Source organism: Zingiber officinale, unplaced genomic scaffold, assembly GCF_018446385.1.
Source record: "Zingiber officinale cultivar Zhangliang unplaced genomic scaffold, Zo_v1.1 ctg134, whole genome shotgun sequence".
NCBI lineage: Eukaryota > Viridiplantae > Streptophyta > Magnoliopsida > Zingiberales > Zingiberaceae > Zingiber > Zingiber officinale.
Window position 1 is genome coordinate 256,766 of NW_024589830.1, and position 18,942 is coordinate 275,707.

Consider the following 18,942-nt stretch of genomic DNA (forward strand, 5'->3'; position numbering starts at 1 on the left):
ATGTTTAATTAATTTTTTTAATTATATATATATATTCTTAATAGATTTTTAATTTTAATATATTTTTGTTGAATGATAATAATTAGATAGAAAGAAGAAAAATTATAACTATAAAAGATATTTGATCATTTAATAGGTATAAATATATCCATCGAAGATTCTATATTTGATGAGTATAAAAATGGAGGATATAAAATCCAATTCAAATCCGATGCATTGTCATCCTTACCCGCTAACAGTATGAAAGGTTACGTGAATCCGTTAATTACGGAGAGACTAACTGTCGGAACACTTTGGATCGCTCTCGAATGAATGAATATGTCTCGACGTCTCTTCAAGTCCCATCGCCGGTCACCTCATAAGTCAACAACATACATCTACGGGTCAAGAACTAAGAGGTGCTCTTTTTTAATTGAATTATTTAAAATGTACTTTTTTTTATTCATCGTTATAAGGACGTTTCATTTTTAATTATATTATTACATTTTTAAATCAAAATTTTAAATCAGAAAAAAATTTCAAAATTTAATGCGAGAAGACTCAATCGCACCTTGCTCGAGGTGCCACATTTAGCAAAGATTTCCCACAAATTGAAAATAATAAATATATTCTACGGCACTGCACAGGATACTTATCCAGAGCCCCAAGGGTTAAATTTCAATTTATTCTGACTATAAATGTTCTTCTTTGATCAAGGACGACCCTGAATCGGACATGGAATTCATCCTCACAATTCTGCTCATCTCCTTCCTCTCGATCCCCTTCTCCGATCTCTTATTCTTCCTCGCCGACATGCTACTTCTCCGGCTCGTTGCGCCGCTCGTCGGGCCGCACGCGTGCCGGCCGGCGGCCTCTCTGTTCTTCGGCGACCGCCGCCGCGCGGCCAAGGCTGCCGGCGACGGAGATCTGCTTCCGTGGGGTGTCCTCGGCGGGAATTACCTGGAGGTGGATCGATATGATCAGTCGGCTTCGCCTGTTGTTTGCGTGTTTTGCTTGTCGGACATCGAGGAGGGGGAGGAGGTGAGGGAGCTGCGGTGCCGGCACCTCTTCCACCGCCGGTGTCTGGACCCCTGGCTCGCTTGCCGGAGAGCCACGTGTCCGCTGTGCCGGGATCCTCAGCAGCAGCAGCAGCAGGATCAGGAGGAGGAGGATGAAGAGCTCGAGCATCCGGCCATGGCTTGGCTTGCTTACGCGCCGTCGTGGGCGTGGTGACTTCTTTCTCTTTCTCTTTCTCTTTCTCTCTGTTTTTCTTTTTTGAATTTTAATTTATTGTGGACAAAAATGTAGGTGATGCTGTAAATATTGTGTTCGCATCTCTAGATTATATTTCTTTTTTCTTGTTTTATTCTGAAATTTTCCTAGTTTATGAAATTCATAAACTTTTCAAATTAAATTAGATTTAGATCGGTTCAGAGAAATACTTTTTTTTCCGGTTAGAATTAGATTTTTAAATTATTTTTTATCAGTTTTTCAGCATCTATTAATTATAAATAGCATTATTCTTTTATTTTCAAAATATAAGAGCTTTAACTTTATTAAAAATTTAAAATTATTCTTTCTTATTTTTATATAATTTTTTATTTATTTATTGTTTTCTCATCCGTTGAAGTGTTTTTTCTCTTCTTGCTTAATTCACCGCTCATTGTTTAAATTAATTTTATCTCATCAGTGTAATTGCTCCTCTCTATTTTAGAAAAAAATAAAACATAATTGAAAAGCCTAAGCTATTATCTGTTCTCTATTTTAATAAATTTATATTATTCTTACAATTTTTATTTTTTGTTATTCACTATTAATATTTATTTATTGTTTTCATAATGAGTTGAAATCATAGAACATAAATTATATTCTACGATTTCTTATATCTTTAAGTATTTTTAATTTGGTAAAATAGTTATTATTTGAAAATAAATGTGTGTCATGTTTGTACTCAATCTTAGTAATTTATGTTGACTTAATCAAATTGGTTTAGCTTAGAATATTTATAAAAAATTGTTACTATTTTATTAAAAATATTCCCTTTTACTAACTAACTTTGGTGAAGTGTAAAATAAATTTACGTTAATTTTCTTTTTTTTATTATTCACATCGAAAATTATTTTAAGATTTATTAGTAATTTGCATAAATATATCGATCAATGATCTATAGTTCGAGATTCAGCTGCGGCATATTATTAGGAATTTTTCTCATTAATCAACCAGAGATCTAGAGTTTGAAATTAAACTATAGAGTTTTCTTTTAGTCTCATATCTTAAAATTGATAACTCCATACTTTTCTTGACTTTTTGCCTAAAATCAAAGATGATATTAAATTAAATTAAATTTTTATAAAGGGGAGTCTGTTATAATAACTTACTTCTAGGATTAAGTGTAGCATTGTACTATTGCATAAGTCTGACGCATTATCATCTAATTTATGACCGTTTTTTTTTTTTGCTAAGATTAAGTGTAGCATTTATTTTTATTAGTTTAATATATGATATAATGAATTAAATTAAATTTTTATTAAGGAGAGTTCGTTACCGTTACGCGTTCATGTATTATATTAAGCACGTAATCAGGGGCGGAGCCACGTATAACTTTGATGGGACAGTTGTCCCATCTCAATATTTTATAAGTACTCCTAAAGATGTATAAAATTATAAAAATATTAAAATATTATCCTACCAAAAAAAATAAAAATAAGAATAATCTTAAAAATTTTAAACTATTTTTCATAAATCAATTCTTTTTCCTTTATACTTCTCCTAGTATAAGGGGCACGATCACTAGTATATAGAAAGAAAGAGAAAATTAGAATTGATTTAATAGTCTTAACAAGAGTCACGAGAGGTAGACTTTATGTGTCATAGGGAAAGATGATGTGTTTAGATCATGGATTTAATAGTCTAAACAAGAGTCACGAGCGATTGTGTGATTTATAATCCCGAGTTACAGACACTTGATTGGGAGGAACGTGAGTTCTTGATTGAAGTTTAACCATAAGCTTAATATTTAAGATTTGTGTGGATTTACTAAATGTAAATTGTGTAAAATTAAAAATTGAGTTCACTAATGTTTGTTATAATTGATTAAAATTGCTTAGTCATTAATTGCGTCGATGACTAGACATCCTCTACTCAAACTTAAATTTGATCTCTATTTGATTTGAATTAGCCCATGCGGTCATTGGACAAGATAAACTTATTGTATTGATTAATTAAGTCGACTGCCTTGGGTGTTAGTCGACTAAACATGATTGAATCAACTGGATTCTTCACAGAGTTGTTTAAAGATCAAAGTCACGAATAAAGTTGTGATCTTATCCAACGCAGTTCATTAGCTACATATCCAATCTATTGAGCATGCTATCAATTGGCTAGATAAAAACTTATTTAACTGAATATTACTTGTTAATCGACAATGTTAATTATCTTTTTTGAATTAGAATCGACTATTATAGGCAATTAAGTCGATTGATTCCAATAAAAAATTATTCGAATAAGTTATTATAACTTCTATTTGAATGCACCTTGATTAGTATACCATCACACTGTCTTCTTGAGGCGATATGATGGTTAAAATATGGAGTATTGTCATATGAAATCTTAGGATCCAAACTTAGCACGTTCGATTATGCCTCTCTCATATTTTGATCATCTATACTAATGACTAATAGTCATCCTCAATTTATCACTTCTTTATTGATCTAGAGCTAAATTGAAGGGAATGTTAGAACGAGCGAATCACCTTTATCACTTGATTAATATAAAATACATAATTCAAATATAATATATATATATATATATATATATATATATATATATATATATATATATATATATTTATCTAAGGATAACATACAAACACTTAAATTTTACTTCTATTTTTTATTTTTTATTTATTTTTAAGTTTAGAGCACAAGGTTGAGTGTTTAGGCTAAAGGACTTGAGAGAGAAAATTTATAGGTTAGAATGGGTATAAACAAAGTGTTATATTAAAAATATATGAAAATAATTATGGACTCATAAGTAAAAAATATCTCTATTAGTATAAATTATTTTAGATAAAATTTAAAAATAAAATCATAAAAACTTAGGTCTAAAGTAGACAATATCATACCATTATGAAGATATCTTAATTCTTTTGATCATAACAATTAGTATCAAAGCTCAGATATCAGAAGGACTAACCGTCGACTATAATCAAGAGTCATGGTCCAATCGAGCCATATGGGTGGAATATCCCATAGTATGAGATATTTTGGGTAAAATTCAAAAAGAAAATCACAAGGTCTTATACCCAAAGTGGACAATATCATACAATTGTAGAGATATCTTAATTCGTTTGGACCTAACAATTGGTATCAGAGTCTAGAAAGACTAACCGCTGACTATGTACAATAGTCATGATCCAATCGAGCTGTGGAATATTGACCTCTAACGAAAGAAGTGGGGGCTCCCATGTCTAGATCAAGAAGATCAAATATCAGACAGAAAAGTCTTAGTTACGGGTAGACAAGGAAGATCTAGTAAGTCAGTTGGACTGAGGGGTAAGGAAGTCATAATAGATCAAGCTGAACTGAGTGACAAGAAAATCCTAATAGGTCAGTTGAATCAAGTGATAAAAAAATCCTTATAGACCAAGGATCAAATAATGTGAAGTGGATAGCCTTGAGAGGGTAGTCTTTTATTTTAAGGAGATTATTGGGTTAAAATGGTTGTAAATAAATTCTCATATTAAAAGCATATGAAAATTATATATATATATATATATATATATATATATATATATATATATATATATATATATATATATATAAAACAAGGTTCATGTACTTTGCCTAAAACACACAAACTCTCTCGTCCGTGACTGCATCATAAATACATCTATTTATTAATTAATTACGCCATTCTTAAGCAGATTCAAAATGTACCAGTAAATGATAATTATATTTCACGTGTTATACACGTTTTAAAATGTAAATACTTTTGACTTTATAAAGCAATTAATGATTAATCCATTTAATTCTCAAGTTTTCTTCATTTTTAAATTCCTCCTTCTAAATAAATAATTCCATCTAACATGCCAAATATAATCTAATAAAGATTTAATACGTGAATAACTTGTTGGAAAAATTAACCCATGAGAAAAATAGCATGATTTTAATTAAGAGAAAAATAATTATGGATTAGAAATTTTCAATATTAAAAAAATAATACGGGATTATTATATTCTAGAGAATTTAGAAATATATTTAATGTGATGGATAACATTTAAAGAGCACGAGAATTAAGATGCTCATTTAAAGAGCACGAGAAACCAGTTATGCTTCTAATTCTAAATTCCAAGTAATTGATTTCTCTTTGGAGTTTTCTTTTAAATTTTCATTTTAGAAAGGGAAAAAAAAAGGACACTCTGATCATTGTGTTTTCTCTTATGAAATATTTCAATCATATTAATTGTGTGATTAGGAAAAGTCACTTCGTATGGTAATGGCCATGATGGACCATGCAATAGAAGAAGAAGTTTGCAAGTCGTTGGCAATGGAGAGGTTGATGGTGGTGGACCTCGGCTGCTCCTCTGGTCCCAACACATTTTTAGGGGTCTTTAAGGTGCTTAAAGTAGTTCCAATTCTAATGACCTCCCAGGGAATAATGATTTCATGAATCAAGTCTCTCCATCTCTGGATCAGTTAAAGCAAAAAAGTAAAGGAGCAAATGAGCCCGTTAGTACCGTACTACATTGCTAGAAGCCTAGACTGCCTGGACTTTTTACGGGGGACTTTTATGGAAAAGATGATCAGTTTATAAAATATATAAAAATAAGATATTTATATTGGAATAAGATTTTTTTTGATAGAATTTAAAAATAAATTTATGAAAATTTATGTTTAAAGTGGACAATATCATATTATTATGAAAATATATAAATTTTTTTGATTCTAGCGAGTAGTATCAGAGTTATGATCTAGATCGAATCATGTGAGTTGAATAATACTAATCTTTATCGAAGGAAGCGAGAACTCCCAAAGGAGTAAACCCTTGGTAGTGAAAAGTCCAAGTAGGTCAAAGGATGATCAAATGTTTGACAAAAATCCTGGGGGAGTGAACTCTAGGTGACTGGATGCTTAAAGAGATTGTGGTCTTTCGTTTGAGAAAGGATTGTTAAGAATATAATCAAAGTTCTATATTGGAAATATATGAAAAAGATCATGAATTTATAAAATGGAAGATATCTCCATTGGAATAAGACATATTGAGTAGAGCCAAAAAAATAAATTTATGAGCACTTAAGCCCAAAGTGGATAATATTATATCATTATAGAGATATATGAATTTTTTTTATCCTAACAGTGAGGAAGTCTTGGCAAATCAAAGTTGACCTGATGTCAGGCAACGAGAAAGTCTCGACAAATCAAGGTTGATAGAATGCTAGGAAGCAAGAAGTCTCGGCAGGTCAAGGTTGATCAAATGTCTAGTAAAAAAAGTCTTAGTAGATTGAGGTCAACTGTATACCGTACAAGATGATAATTCAATTTTGATAAGACTAAAATAAGGAAAATAGTGATAGTTGACTGATGCGTACTGTAGCAACATACAAAACTTTAAATCTAGACTGAAAAACTTGACTGATTATGATTTGTCGATTGATAAAGTATATTAGTCTACTAATGACATTGTTCGAGTAAACAGAGAGTTCAAAATTCGAATGTGAGATTCGATTGATTAAGCAACAGTCAATTAATGGAAATGGACAATCAACTGATGTCGAGATGGATGAAGCCATTGAGTTAACCAATCAGAGCAATGTTCAAATCTATAGTGGATGGGGAAATCATTTGACTAATAAACGGAAATCAGTCCGACATCAATCCTATTAAAGAAGGGCGAGGAGATTTTCAACGTTGATTCTTACAGGTTTGAGAATAAAGTATTGTTGCATTTTCAAACTAACAAGAGACATTCAAAAGCTACCAACAATGATCAAAGAGAAGTTCTCATCTTATAAGTTGTTTTGCTTTCATTTGTTATTGTCTTTTTGTTTCGTTGTTCTATTGCTTTGTGAAAACTTATTATAAGAAGCTTCTTTGTTAGGACATGTGTTACCAAGAGGGGGATAGCTCCGATCGCTTCTCATTTGAACTTCTCCTATCGCTCCCATTGCTCCCATCTTGTGCTCGTCGTTTGAATGTGTAGCGGAAACCTTAATCAAATTTAACTCCACATGTATAACTCTAGGATTTTACTTGGTATCTGTCTCTTAGACGACTAATCCAAGGCTTACCTATAATGATCTCTCTCCACTATGAACTTTTCTTTGTCGGATATCTTTCGAAGGAGGAGAAATCTTTTACAACGATTTTTACCCGAACAAATATAAGAAATACAAAACACAAATGAAAATGAAAGCAAAATTCTTTACAATTGAGAAGTTTGCTTTGGCTACTTGCTTGTCGCTTTGGAATGCCTCTTGATAGTTGGAAATACAGTAGAACTTAGTCTCTAACCTCTCAAGAACTAGTACCTTCATATGTCCATGAAACCCTCTTTCATAGGATTGCATTCGGGCTTATTTTCACCTACCAATTGATTGGTAGACTTCACCAATCAATTACCATAAAATCTTCTTATTTAAACCTGCATAACGATTATTTTTTACCTTATCAATTGATTAATGAGACTCACCAATCAATTGATTGCTTCCAATCAATCAAACCAATCGATTCAGAAGCATTCTATTTGGCACTACAGTGACACCAATCGATTGTTAGAACTGATCAATCGATTGGCATTCTATCAAAAACATTGTAGCGGTAACTCTAAACTCAGTTACTGTAGCAACCCCAAAGCACTGTAGCAAAACTTAATTACTGTAACAAACCTTATTTTTCAAGGTTCAGCATTTAAAACCAATCTATTATTGTAGCAGAAACCCTAGTTACTATAGTAAATCCTAAAAACACCTCAAAACCTCAAATTTTGGATTTAGAATCTATCAATTGATTGAGACGGCCTATCAATTGACTAATACTCCAGTTTCAACTTTACCAAGTTAAATTCTTATCTTGTCTTGTATCCAGTTAATCTCAATCTACTAAGATTTTCTTTCCTTAGTATTCAATCAACCTTGACCTATCGGGACTCTTATCATCACCAAGTGTCTGGTCCTCCATGACCACTTGGACTTTCTATCTCGTGCTAACTCCATGTTAGACTTCCGATTACCAAGTGTTCGATCATCCATGACCTACTTGAACTTTTCTCTTGTCGACTTCTCGTTAGACTTTTGATCACTAAGTATCCTGTCAACTTTTACCCACTTAGACTTTTCTCTTGCCAACTTTTCGTTGGACTTTCGATCATCATGACCCACTTGGACTTTTTTCTTGTCAACTTTCCATTGGACTTCTAATCACCAAGTGTCCGATCAAATTAACTCACTTGGACTTTCCTTTACCAACTTTCCTTAGACTTTTCACTTCTAGTCAAGTATCCGTTCAATCTTGACTTCTTACTAATATTAATCAAACATCAAAATCCAAACCCGAGTCAACCCAAACTTAGTCAACTTGATCAATCTTGATATGAGGTCGATTGCATCAACAATCTCCTCTTTTTAATGTTTGACAATATGTTTAAGTTAGGTTAACTCATTAGCTCAACTTCCTTTTTCATTTTTCTTCTCATGTCAAAGCATGAATGAAAGTTTGCTAACTTAAACCTTACATTATACCCCAATGGCACACATAAAAAATCTTTTCTCAAGATTCATTCATCTTAAACATTCAGCATCACAATGGAGGGTTCTTACTTTCCATTGTCTCCAATCCTCAACTTTGAACATTCTACCCTTCAACATTTACTCATTTTTAAAATCTCTCATTTATTACCTAAATTATGCCTTTAAAGTGGATCTCCCCCTCAAAACGTACTCTAACTTCTATCATTGCTTTAATAATAATTTAGAGGGCGCTAGAAGCGAGCGAATCATCTTTTTTGCCACACATCAATAATGATTTGGAGTTCCTAAATCTTTAGAAAATTTTAAAAATTTAAGTCATGAGATTGAAAACTCAACCTTGAGTCTAAACCTTCTCCTTAAATCCTCATCTTCCCCTTTCTAACATCTCTTTCTTATTTTTATTAAGAAAATCACCTTTGAATGCTTATCTAAGCATAACAGAGGGTTAGGGCTAGTTACAATATCTCGGGTTAACTTAATCGACCGAAATAAATTTATTTTAGCTAAAATTACAATTACCAATCAATTGGTAACTGACGTCAATCTATTAGTGGCTTTAAAACCTAAAATTTTAATCTTTCAGGCTAAATTTCAAAAATACGTAAGTAATTCTATATTTTCAAACAATCATGAAATTTTATATAAATATTACTTATGTCAAATAATATCAAGAAAAAATAGTGTTAGGAAACTTAGGGAGCTAGGGGGTGGGGGGTGAATAGTTTTCTTCGCTTCATCTTGTTGATTTGTTGTTGCGGAAAACTCGAAGCAATGCTAACATTTTTCGTTTACTTGTTATCTACCTCTTTAAGATGACTAATCCGAGGATCCGCTCCTCACACTCACAACTGCATTATGAATATCTCCTTCCCGAAGTTGGAGAAATCTCGTACAATCAAATACGAGAAGATATAATATGAAATACATGCAACAAGAACAAGTAAATAGACACAATAACAAAGAACTTTGTTCTTGATCTCTTATTGCTATGGATTATCTCTTGATCGGTTGGAAAGTACAACAACATTTATCTTCCAAAAGCTCAAGAATCAGTGGCTTTGAATGCTTGCGAGAGATGCTTCGAAATATCTATAAAAATTCTTTTCTAAAATTCTTCGACGCCTCCCAATCGATTCAACTTTTCCCTAATTGATTGTCACATCATCTGATCGTTCGAACACCTACAGAACAACTCTTTTCTGAACCCTAATTGATTAGTGGTCATCCCAATCGATTCAAAAGGCTTTAATCGATTACCCAACCGATTCCCCTAAACTTCTTTTCTCTTACGAAAAGCCTTAATTATTAGTCTAATTGATCATTCCTCCTCACGACAAAACACTGCTTAATCAATTGACTCAATCGATGAATAATGGCTGAATCGATTAGGTCAATCGATTCAACCTTGTTTTTATGATTTTTTTTTTTCACGAAACTCTTGTCCCAAATCGATTGGTACAATTGATTAGGCTCGACCTAATTGATTCGAACTTTTTTTGTATTCCCGTAAGAACTTCCTAATTGATTATCTAATCGATTAGTTTAGGGTTAATCGATTATCCAACCCTAACTTGCTTAATCCAAATTTAGGGTTCATTTGCCCAACATCCGATTAACCGTGTCATGTTGGGACTTTTTTCACCAAGTGTTTGGTCAACCTTTGACCCACTTGGACTTTCCATCTCATGCTAACTTTCTGTTGGACTTTCAATCACCAAGTGCAGTTCTTCTTGATCCACTTAGATTTTTCTCTCTCCTAACCTCAGTTAGGGCTAGTCACTCGGTAGACTTCCATCTTGCCTAACTTTAGTTAAGGTTTTCCCTTACTTAACCGCAGTTAGGGCTTTCCTTTATCAACATGCGATCCTCCTTGACTCACTTAGATTTCTATTTGTCTAACCGTAGTTAGAGCTAGTCCATCGTTAGACTTCCACCCTGCCTAATCTCAGTTAGAACTTTTCCTTGCCTAACCTTCAGTTAAGACATTTCTTTGCTTAACTTTTTATTAGAATTTCTCAATCAAGTATTCAGACAACCACCTTGATATACCTGACATCTTCTTACATATTCTCTAAATGTAAAATACGGTGCCAAATAAGGATTTAAATAATAAGGTTATTTGACCAATAATCTTATTGGAATTTTTAGAAATTTTTAGAAAAATTTCTAGAATTAATCGGAGCTCGTATGACATGTTTTAAGGGGACCAATTATTAGAGGGTAGGGGAGTTCATTTGGATATCCCAATTAAATGGGAGTTGATTGAGGAACTTATCTAGGTCTTAATTGGAAAACCTTAAGTTATAAATTCTCCTCATGCCCTAGCTTTCCCGGCCGAACTCCTTTTCCCCCCAAGCCCTCGCGCGCTGCTCCCTCGCGTGAAGCCGCCGCTCCCTGCCGTTGTAGAAACCCTTCTCCCCTCTTCCCAGCGCCGACCATCTTCTCTTTCCTATCCACACGAGCGCAACATCGCCGACCTCTCCTCACGCGGGCACCAGAGACGCACGCTGTCGCTCTTGATCGCCGCGGATCCTCTAGCCGCCATTGCCGGGAAGCCACCGTGCGATTCCTCATCCCCAAGTCACCGCCAGCCTCGTCTTTCCTCTCGAGCCACAGCCGTCTGCTCTCGAGCCACAGCCCTCACGAGATCTCACAGAACACGGCCGCCGATCCTCTCCTCTCCCCTCTCCGAGTTGTGCCCTAGCTAATCCAGCAGGACGTTGATTGAAGATGGTTGACGCGATCTGCATATAAAGGCGGGTACTTCTTGCTTTGTTTCTTTTAGTACTTTGACCTTAGTGCATGACTTATTTTGGATAAGGACTGTTTACCTTGACTACACTCTTATTTTTCCGGTGCTTGATACTTCCACGTTATCTTTGAGATATTCGTTTTTATATCTATACAGTCGCTTTTGTTGTCCATGATCCGTAGCAGATACTAGATATCATATTTGTATGCTTTAACCGTTGTTTGTTTATGTACGATATTGAGCATGCTGGCTTCATGTAACATACCTGTTTCTGCTTATAGATATCTATGATGACTGTTGCATTGTTCGCATCATGTCATTGCATGCATGCCGCATCCTCGGCCACTCAAGAGAGTGGTAGCTGGAGTTGATGCCGTTTGTCCTGTCGTGCCGCACTCGGCCACGCGTGGGTAGTGGCAGCTGGAGTTGCGAGCAGCAGGGACCCCCCTTCGCTGTGTAGCTAGTTAGCTACTCAGCACCTGTTCATCCGGTCACTCGCGGGAGTGGCGGCCTTTGGGTGGTACAGTTGTCATTGATCCGGCCTCTCGACCATACAGGGGTCATGATGCAGAGAGGTGGGCGGGGTGACCATCCGTGCATACGCTGTTATTATGCCCGTTTTGGCTGCTGCTGTTTACTTATGTTGTTATTGCTTACTTATGCTGCTGTGGTATCTTCATGTTGCCGTTGTTTCTTGCTGTTGTTCACTTATGCTGATATGCTGTCTTATGTTGAGATATGCTCACGTTGTAGGTGATTAAACCTTGGTTTATTAATTAGAAATGTTTATATACCTTACCCATTACCTCTGTAGTTATGAGCAGTACTGTAGTAGGTTAGTACCATTTCTGACTTTCTATATCTAGCTTAGGATGCGGTTCCAGGTATGAACCTTTATCATGGTTTTAGGTTCGTATCTGCTATTCTCTTAGGAGACTGTATTCCTGTTGGGTATTCTTTATTGGTTGATTATGTTCATGCACTATCTTTTCTTTACCCGCTGAGTTCCAATACTCACCACCCCGCAAAATGATTTTCTCTCGCCAGGTAACAGGTAGATGAGTCATGGATGCTTGGAGAGATGTCGGCTGCCAGTCCTAGGTCCCGCGTCATATTCGAAAATTGATTTTGGTTCTGTTTCTCTTTACTTGCATTTCGTATTCCACTACAAGAAAAAAGACATACAACAACGGTTTTTCACCGTTGTCGTAGGCCATTTTCAACTGTTGTTAAAGGCTGTGTTGTTAAAAGGGGTGGCAAACGACAACAGTTTTTAACCGTTGTCTGCGAAGGCAAAGACAACATTTTAACAACGGTGAAAAACTGTTGTCTTTTCCTACAAAGACAACAGTTTTTCACCGTTGTCTTTGAGCGTATGCCTAGGCTCTTCAACAACAGTTTTGAACTGTCTACGACAACGGCTAAAAAGCGTTGTCTTTTTAGCCAACGACATCGGTTTGACAACGGTTAAAAACCGTTGTCTTTTTAGGCAACGATGTTAAATAACATCAGTTTGTCACTATTGTCTTTTAACGCCATTGACAACAGTTTGACATATTTAAACTGATGTCTTTGGGTACAATATACAACATTTTGACAATAAATAAAAAACTTATTAATCTTTTCCTACTCAATGGTTTATAAAAAACATCCAGTGCAAATTTCATTGATAAAAAACCTACATAATCAATATTTACAATGCAAATATTCCAACATTCAAACATCACAAAAGTACCAAACATCAACATTCAAACATCACAAAAGTTTACACAGCCAAAAGTTTATATATATCACACATATAGTCCAAAATATCATGTTTTGTTGGAGCACGTCTTCTCTACCTGTGCATCTTCTAAACAGCCTGTGCATCTTCTAAACTGCAGCCTTTTCTGATTTCTCCTCCCTCCTAGCTTCTCTTTTCTTCTCCTTTCACAGAAACTGCAGCATAAGATTGCAAGTTAATTCATTTCCCAGGAGTAAATGGCATAAAAAATGGATCTCTTGGAAATTTCACACGTACCAGACCTTATTACAGTTTTACAAAAACTTAGTGCTTTGTATCACTTGGAGCTATTGTTGATCATAAATAACACTCTAACTTATGTGCATGATATTCCTTGAATTATGCACAAAGAGATCAAACCTAGTGTATCCTTTATAGATAAAGTGATTGCTTGTCTTCTAATGTACATTATGTGGATTCATTCATAATGGACATTCCAATGGCGGCAACTAAATTTCTCACCAAAAACAACTAGCTCATTCCTACGAGAGAAAGGAATAACTTTTTTCTTCTAAAAGACAATGTGACATTATCAATAAGATGCTACTTTACATGCAAGGACAACTTTTATAGCTCAATCCTATGAGGCAAAGGATTTTTTTTTATCTAAAAGACAAAAAATCCAGCTAAGGTATGTCGATGTATCCAAGTTAAGAAAATAATACAATATCACATTTTATTATAACTTTTTGTAAAATATTTCTGGAACTTGAGATCAGTAATGATAGCCTCTTGTGTTATTTTTAGTGAGAAAATGCAGAGAAAGGCAAAAAGGGAGGAATGGTGCAGAGTTTATGCATAATTAAAAACTGCCTTCATAGAGATTCCAAAAATTCTCCTAAGATGGATATAGACTCAGGTCTCAAAATATTTAACAAAGGAATTCACTAATTTGTCGCACCAAATAAGATGCTGTCATGAACTCAGAAGTATATGAATAGGGCAACTCACCTTGTCAGTAGTAGTTTGGCTGAAGAATGTCTGCCTATAAGAATACAATGGTGAAGTGGTGTCCTTACTCTTACATCAGTGGAATTAACATTTACACCATACTGCAGTAGGAGCTCTACCATGCCCATATCTGAAGTTAGGCGTGCAAGATGAAGTAGAGTGAAGCCTTCAAAGCATTCATCCAATTCATATCTATTTTCACTATTGCCTGCTGAGCCAATAGAACTCATAGTAGAAGATTTATGCAAGGTATCAGTTAATAAGCAGCTAGAACTATGATCTACCACGGCAGTTGTCTGATCGACAGAAGCATAGCTTTTGCGAGTGTTAAAGATGAATTTGCTTATGTCAGGCCATAGACAACATGCACATCTGCATCTGAAGCCACAATATGTTGATAGACTGTTTTCTTGTCATTAGCACAGACACTATCCCACATTTGTTGTGTGACTGAAAGCTGATCTCCTACTGTTTTTTGAACAAAGAACTTATCTGCATATTGGTGAGAGAAAAGATGCATCAGTATTCTATTAGGTCTTTTTTTCGCCTCTCACTACAAGTTCCTGAAACACGAATTAGAAAATAGAGATTCGAAATCAAAGAAATGTGATGCCATCTGTCTGAAACTTTCTATGTTAAAGCTGGCCACCGTAAAAAATAGTAGATGATTCTGAATCATAATACATGCATGCAGGCCTCAGAATTTGAGGATAACAAAATTGAACAAAGAGATGATAACTAAGAAGTAACACTCAAGTACATAACATTTGTTAACATGTCCAAATAAACCTTAGCAGATTGAAGTTACTGAAGAAAAATGCTTCCTAAACATGTGCAAAAAGGTAAAACACTAAGCCTTCTTCTAGTTGATGTATCCATAAACATAAAAAAAAATAATAGAATAGAGATAGACCGCATCACATCACACCTTTGTCTGAATGAACTTTTCTTTCACTGTAATTGGATGTGAATGTTTAGGCTTGTTCATAGAGGAATGCTCTTGATTCTTGTTAAGCAAACAAAAGCTGAATAAAAAATGTTAATAACAACCACAACTGCAGGGATTTTTTTTTTTTTTTTGGCAATCCAGGACTTCATTATCATTACCTAGAGACATCCTCTAAGTTGCTATTAGTTGTTGATGGCAGATGGAGTTTGCAAATGTGTTACCTAGTGATTGAAAGAGATTGATAACAGAAGGCTCCACACTCTAACATCACGTGTTAGAGATCTCACCTGCAATAGCAATTTTATATATTCTAATCTAGAGTGCGCTCTAGGTAAGATTAAAGGGTAGCAAAGTCTAAGATCTAGTTCACTCTCCACTTGTCAATGAAAACTTAACGCATAAAAAGGTTTTAACTTTAAAAAACACCTGAGTAACCACATGGTATATCAATTCTAAGATGCAAACCCAGTTTAATTCTTTTTTCTTTTTATTTTATAGAACATGAGTGAGACTCCACTTGTAATAGAACATGAGATGCAAACCTAGTTAAATTCTAATATGCAAACCCAGTTGTATATCAATCAACAACTGAAGAAGACTCCATTTATATAGATCAAAACAGAAGAAAACTTCTTAGATTTTTTTCTAAAAAAAATAATTCTAAGATTGCAGAAGTTTCCTACAGGATTCACTCTGAAGTGCCTCGTACCTAATCATTCTACATAGAAGAAATATTTCAATGGGAAAAAAATTGTTCTTGACGACCGGATACCAGACAAAATTACCATCTGAGAAAAGGGGGAAAACGAAGAAGAAAATGGAAAGGACCATGAGACCTGTTGCGATCATTGTCGCAAACAAATCTGACTCCACCGTTGCACAAATTGCACACGCCTGCAGCCACCAGCACCGCCACAGAGGTTGATTAGGGCAGGACTTCAATTGGAGAAGAAGAAAAAAGGAAGAGGACGCAGCAGGTGTTACCGTCGAAGAGCATGATCGGCCTGGAGTCAGTTTGGAAGAACTCGCCGTCGGTGACCTTCACCCAGTCGACGGAGGCGGAAGAGGAGGAAGGCGGAGACTGGATCCTAAGTGCAGCTACCGGCGCTTGGGTTTGTTTGAACCTGACTGGGGTTGCGCCGATGGGTAGAGAGCCGATTGCGACTGGAAGGGCGATCGTCATGGCGCTATGGGAACTGGAGAAGGCAAGATCTTGGCTTACCGTACCAATAGAGAAGGATTGGTGATTTGATCTTACCCTTTGGCTCCTTTGAGCATTTGCCAAATGCCGTGGTAGAAAATCGTGTACGTTGGTATCGGCGATGTGATAATGTTAGGGTTTTATGGTTTAACCACAAGCACCTCGCCTCGTTGGCGACTCCCTGGCCTGCAACCGACTGGAGTCCTCCTTTGCATCCTCGCCACCCAGAAGAAGCCGAGCTCGTCGGCCGCGATGGTGAGGACAAATTGATGGATTTGTTGATGAAGATGATAAGGAGGAGGAGGAGGAGGAGGCGACGACCAGAACAAAATCCCTAATCGACGCCCTAAGCCCTTCGTGTCCTCTGAGAAGAGGAGACAACAAAAGAGCAAGGTGGCGGTAGAGGGGGAATCTGGTGGCAGTATGCAGAAGTGCTCGTCGGGGAAGTTGGGGGGATTATGGTGGCAGTAAGGTGGCGGTAGAGGGGGAATCGAGAAGAGATCAAGAAAGAAAAGAGCAAAGTAGGTGAGATCATAGGTTGGATGGAAATATTTAGGGATCGAGAAGGTAAAGGGGTGGAATGCGGCCGCAAAAAATTTTGGAGAGAGGGAAAGAAAAAAACGTAACGGCAAAAAATTGCGAATGGGAAAAAGCAGTAAAAGAAGAAAAACAACACTATTTAACAACACTTAATAGATAATAGTTTTCAAAAACCGTTGTCGTAATCCCAAAAAAAACACACATAGACAACATTTTTCAAAAACTGTTGTCGTAGCCTTTAAAAACCGTTGTCGTAGCCCCAAAAAAACATAAATAGACAACGGTTTTTAAAAACCGTTGTCGTAGGCCAAAAAAATTACTAAAAGACAACAGTTTTTGTTAAAACCGTTGTTAAAAGGCAAAAAGACAACAATTTGGTATAAAACCGTTGTCGTTTGAGTGTTGTTGAATGAGGATTTTCTTGTAGTGTTCGTTGGATTTTGGTGTGGTGAGAACTATGTTTTGATACTTGTTGTGTGGACTTGGTATTTGTGATGTTTGATGACTTTGCCATTTGTGGGTTTTCTCTTCGTTTCCTTTCCGCTGTGCTTATTATATATTTTTTTTTGTCCAGCCGAGTAGGCTGAGTGTATTAAACTGCGTGGTTGTGTTATTTCCATTTTCTATGGTATATATATTCCAGCCGAGTGTGACTGATGTATATTTTGTATGTAGTAATGTTTCAGATTGTCCCCCGTACAGGGGAGATGTTGCCGAAATTTCTTCGGACAGAGACTCCTCTAGGACGTGACACTAAATATCAAAACTTAAGCTCAAATCCATTTGAACTTATTCAAATTAGTCAATCTTAACATGAAGTGTTAAAGATGATTACACTAATAATCTCCCAACAAATAGTGTAAAATCAAAGTCAAAGGTTGTGATCGAGAATGCTATCATTTAACTGCATGAAAACTTAGTCAATTGAATGTTACTTGTTAATCATAAAGTTATCTTATCTGAATTGCATCAACTAGCATGGATAATTAAGTAGATAGATTCTAATTCAAAAGTATTCGAATAAATTATTTTAACTTCTATTTGAATGCACCATGATTAGTATATAAATCGAGGCACCAGGGGTCAATTCATACATAATAAATATTTACTTTTCTACCCTAATTTTAGAGATTTTATAATATTTTATTTTATTTCCGTTTATTTCATGTATTATTTTTATATTTCAACAAGTTAATTCATGTTTATACCAAGGAGATCTCAACGGACCGGAACATTAATAAGAACATAAAAAAAGGTTTATGGGGTTTTGCCCAAGAACACACACAAAAATGGCTTAAACCATTTTTTTAAAAGACCATGCTTGTCTTAAGGTATATTTATAAATAAATAAAACTCTCACGCGTGACTAATTAATTACGCCATTCTTAAGCAAATTCAAAATGTATCTAGTAAATGATAATTATATTTCACGTGTTATACACGTTTTAAAATATAATGTAAATACTTTTTTTTATTTATAAAGTGATTATGATATGGATATTGGGATGTGACGCTCCCGATTTTCTGTGGACTTCGCTTCAACTTGTAATACAACTGACGTCAGTGCCGAGGTAGGGAAGGGGTCCCCGACAATGACCCTCTGACTCTCAAGTCAGTTTCCGACGAAGAAGAAGAAGAAGAAGCAACAAGAAGACTGTAGCGCAACAGTAAAATATCACATACTTCCGCTGATGCTTGGACCCCCTTCATATAGAGATTCGATAGCGCGCGTGCATGCTTCCCAAGATGAGCACGTGTCTCAAAGATTTTCCTGAAAAGACTTGTCAGTAAAGTGTCCCTGACATAGTACCTTAACAGGTCGAGCATATCTATAAAGTGACAGTGAAAGCTTACGTCGTACGATCCTCTGTCTGATCATGCCGCATGTCAACGGTACTAGCTCCCAAAAGGATGTCGAAAGAGTCTGCTGTGTCTGTTGTTTGACCGAGTAGAATAGTCACTCGGTCGAAATTCCACTGTCCACGCGTTGTCCGTTGTCGGGTCGAGTGGCATAGGCGCCCGACCGAAAGCCCACTATCCG

At 35.6% G+C, this 18,942-nt stretch overlaps 2 protein-coding genes across 6 annotated transcripts; one reads left to right on the forward strand and one right to left on the reverse strand.

The window, feature by feature from the left end:
- The first annotated feature begins 626 nt into the window (after window positions 1-626).
- LOC122036208 (E3 ubiquitin-protein ligase RNF13-like) lies at window positions 627-1,345 on the forward strand. The gene has a single exon (XM_042595474.1). It carries the CDS (start codon window positions 715-717, stop codon window positions 1,210-1,212), a length of 498 nt encoding a protein of 165 aa, XP_042451408.1. The 5' UTR covers window positions 627-714; the 3' UTR covers window positions 1,213-1,345.
- A 12,010-nt stretch (window positions 1,346-13,355) lies between these two features.
- LOC122036172 (DCC family protein At1g52590, chloroplastic-like) lies at window positions 13,356-17,004 on the reverse strand. 5 transcript variants are annotated; one of them, XR_006127327.1, is made up of 4 exons: window positions 16,419-17,003; window positions 16,145-16,356; window positions 14,212-14,703; window positions 13,356-13,415 (listed from the first exon to the last, which is right to left on the reverse strand). XR_006127327.1 is itself a non-coding variant. In XM_042595419.1 (4 exons), coding segments are annotated over exons 1-4 (342 nt in total). In that variant the 5' UTR covers window positions 16,439-17,001; the 3' UTR covers window positions 13,770-14,702. The 5 variants fall into 5 exon arrangements, 3 of the variants coding, with proteins under 3 accessions (XP_042451353.1, XP_042451354.1, XP_042451352.1); XR_006127328.1 differs by lacking the exon at window positions 13,356-13,415 and having other exon boundaries at window positions 13,770-14,419; window positions 14,496-14,703; window positions 16,419-17,004; XM_042595419.1 differs by lacking the exon at window positions 13,356-13,415 and adding an exon at window positions 15,946-16,054 and having other exon boundaries at window positions 13,770-14,703; window positions 16,419-17,001.
- Window positions 17,005-18,942: the final 1,938 nt, after the last annotated feature.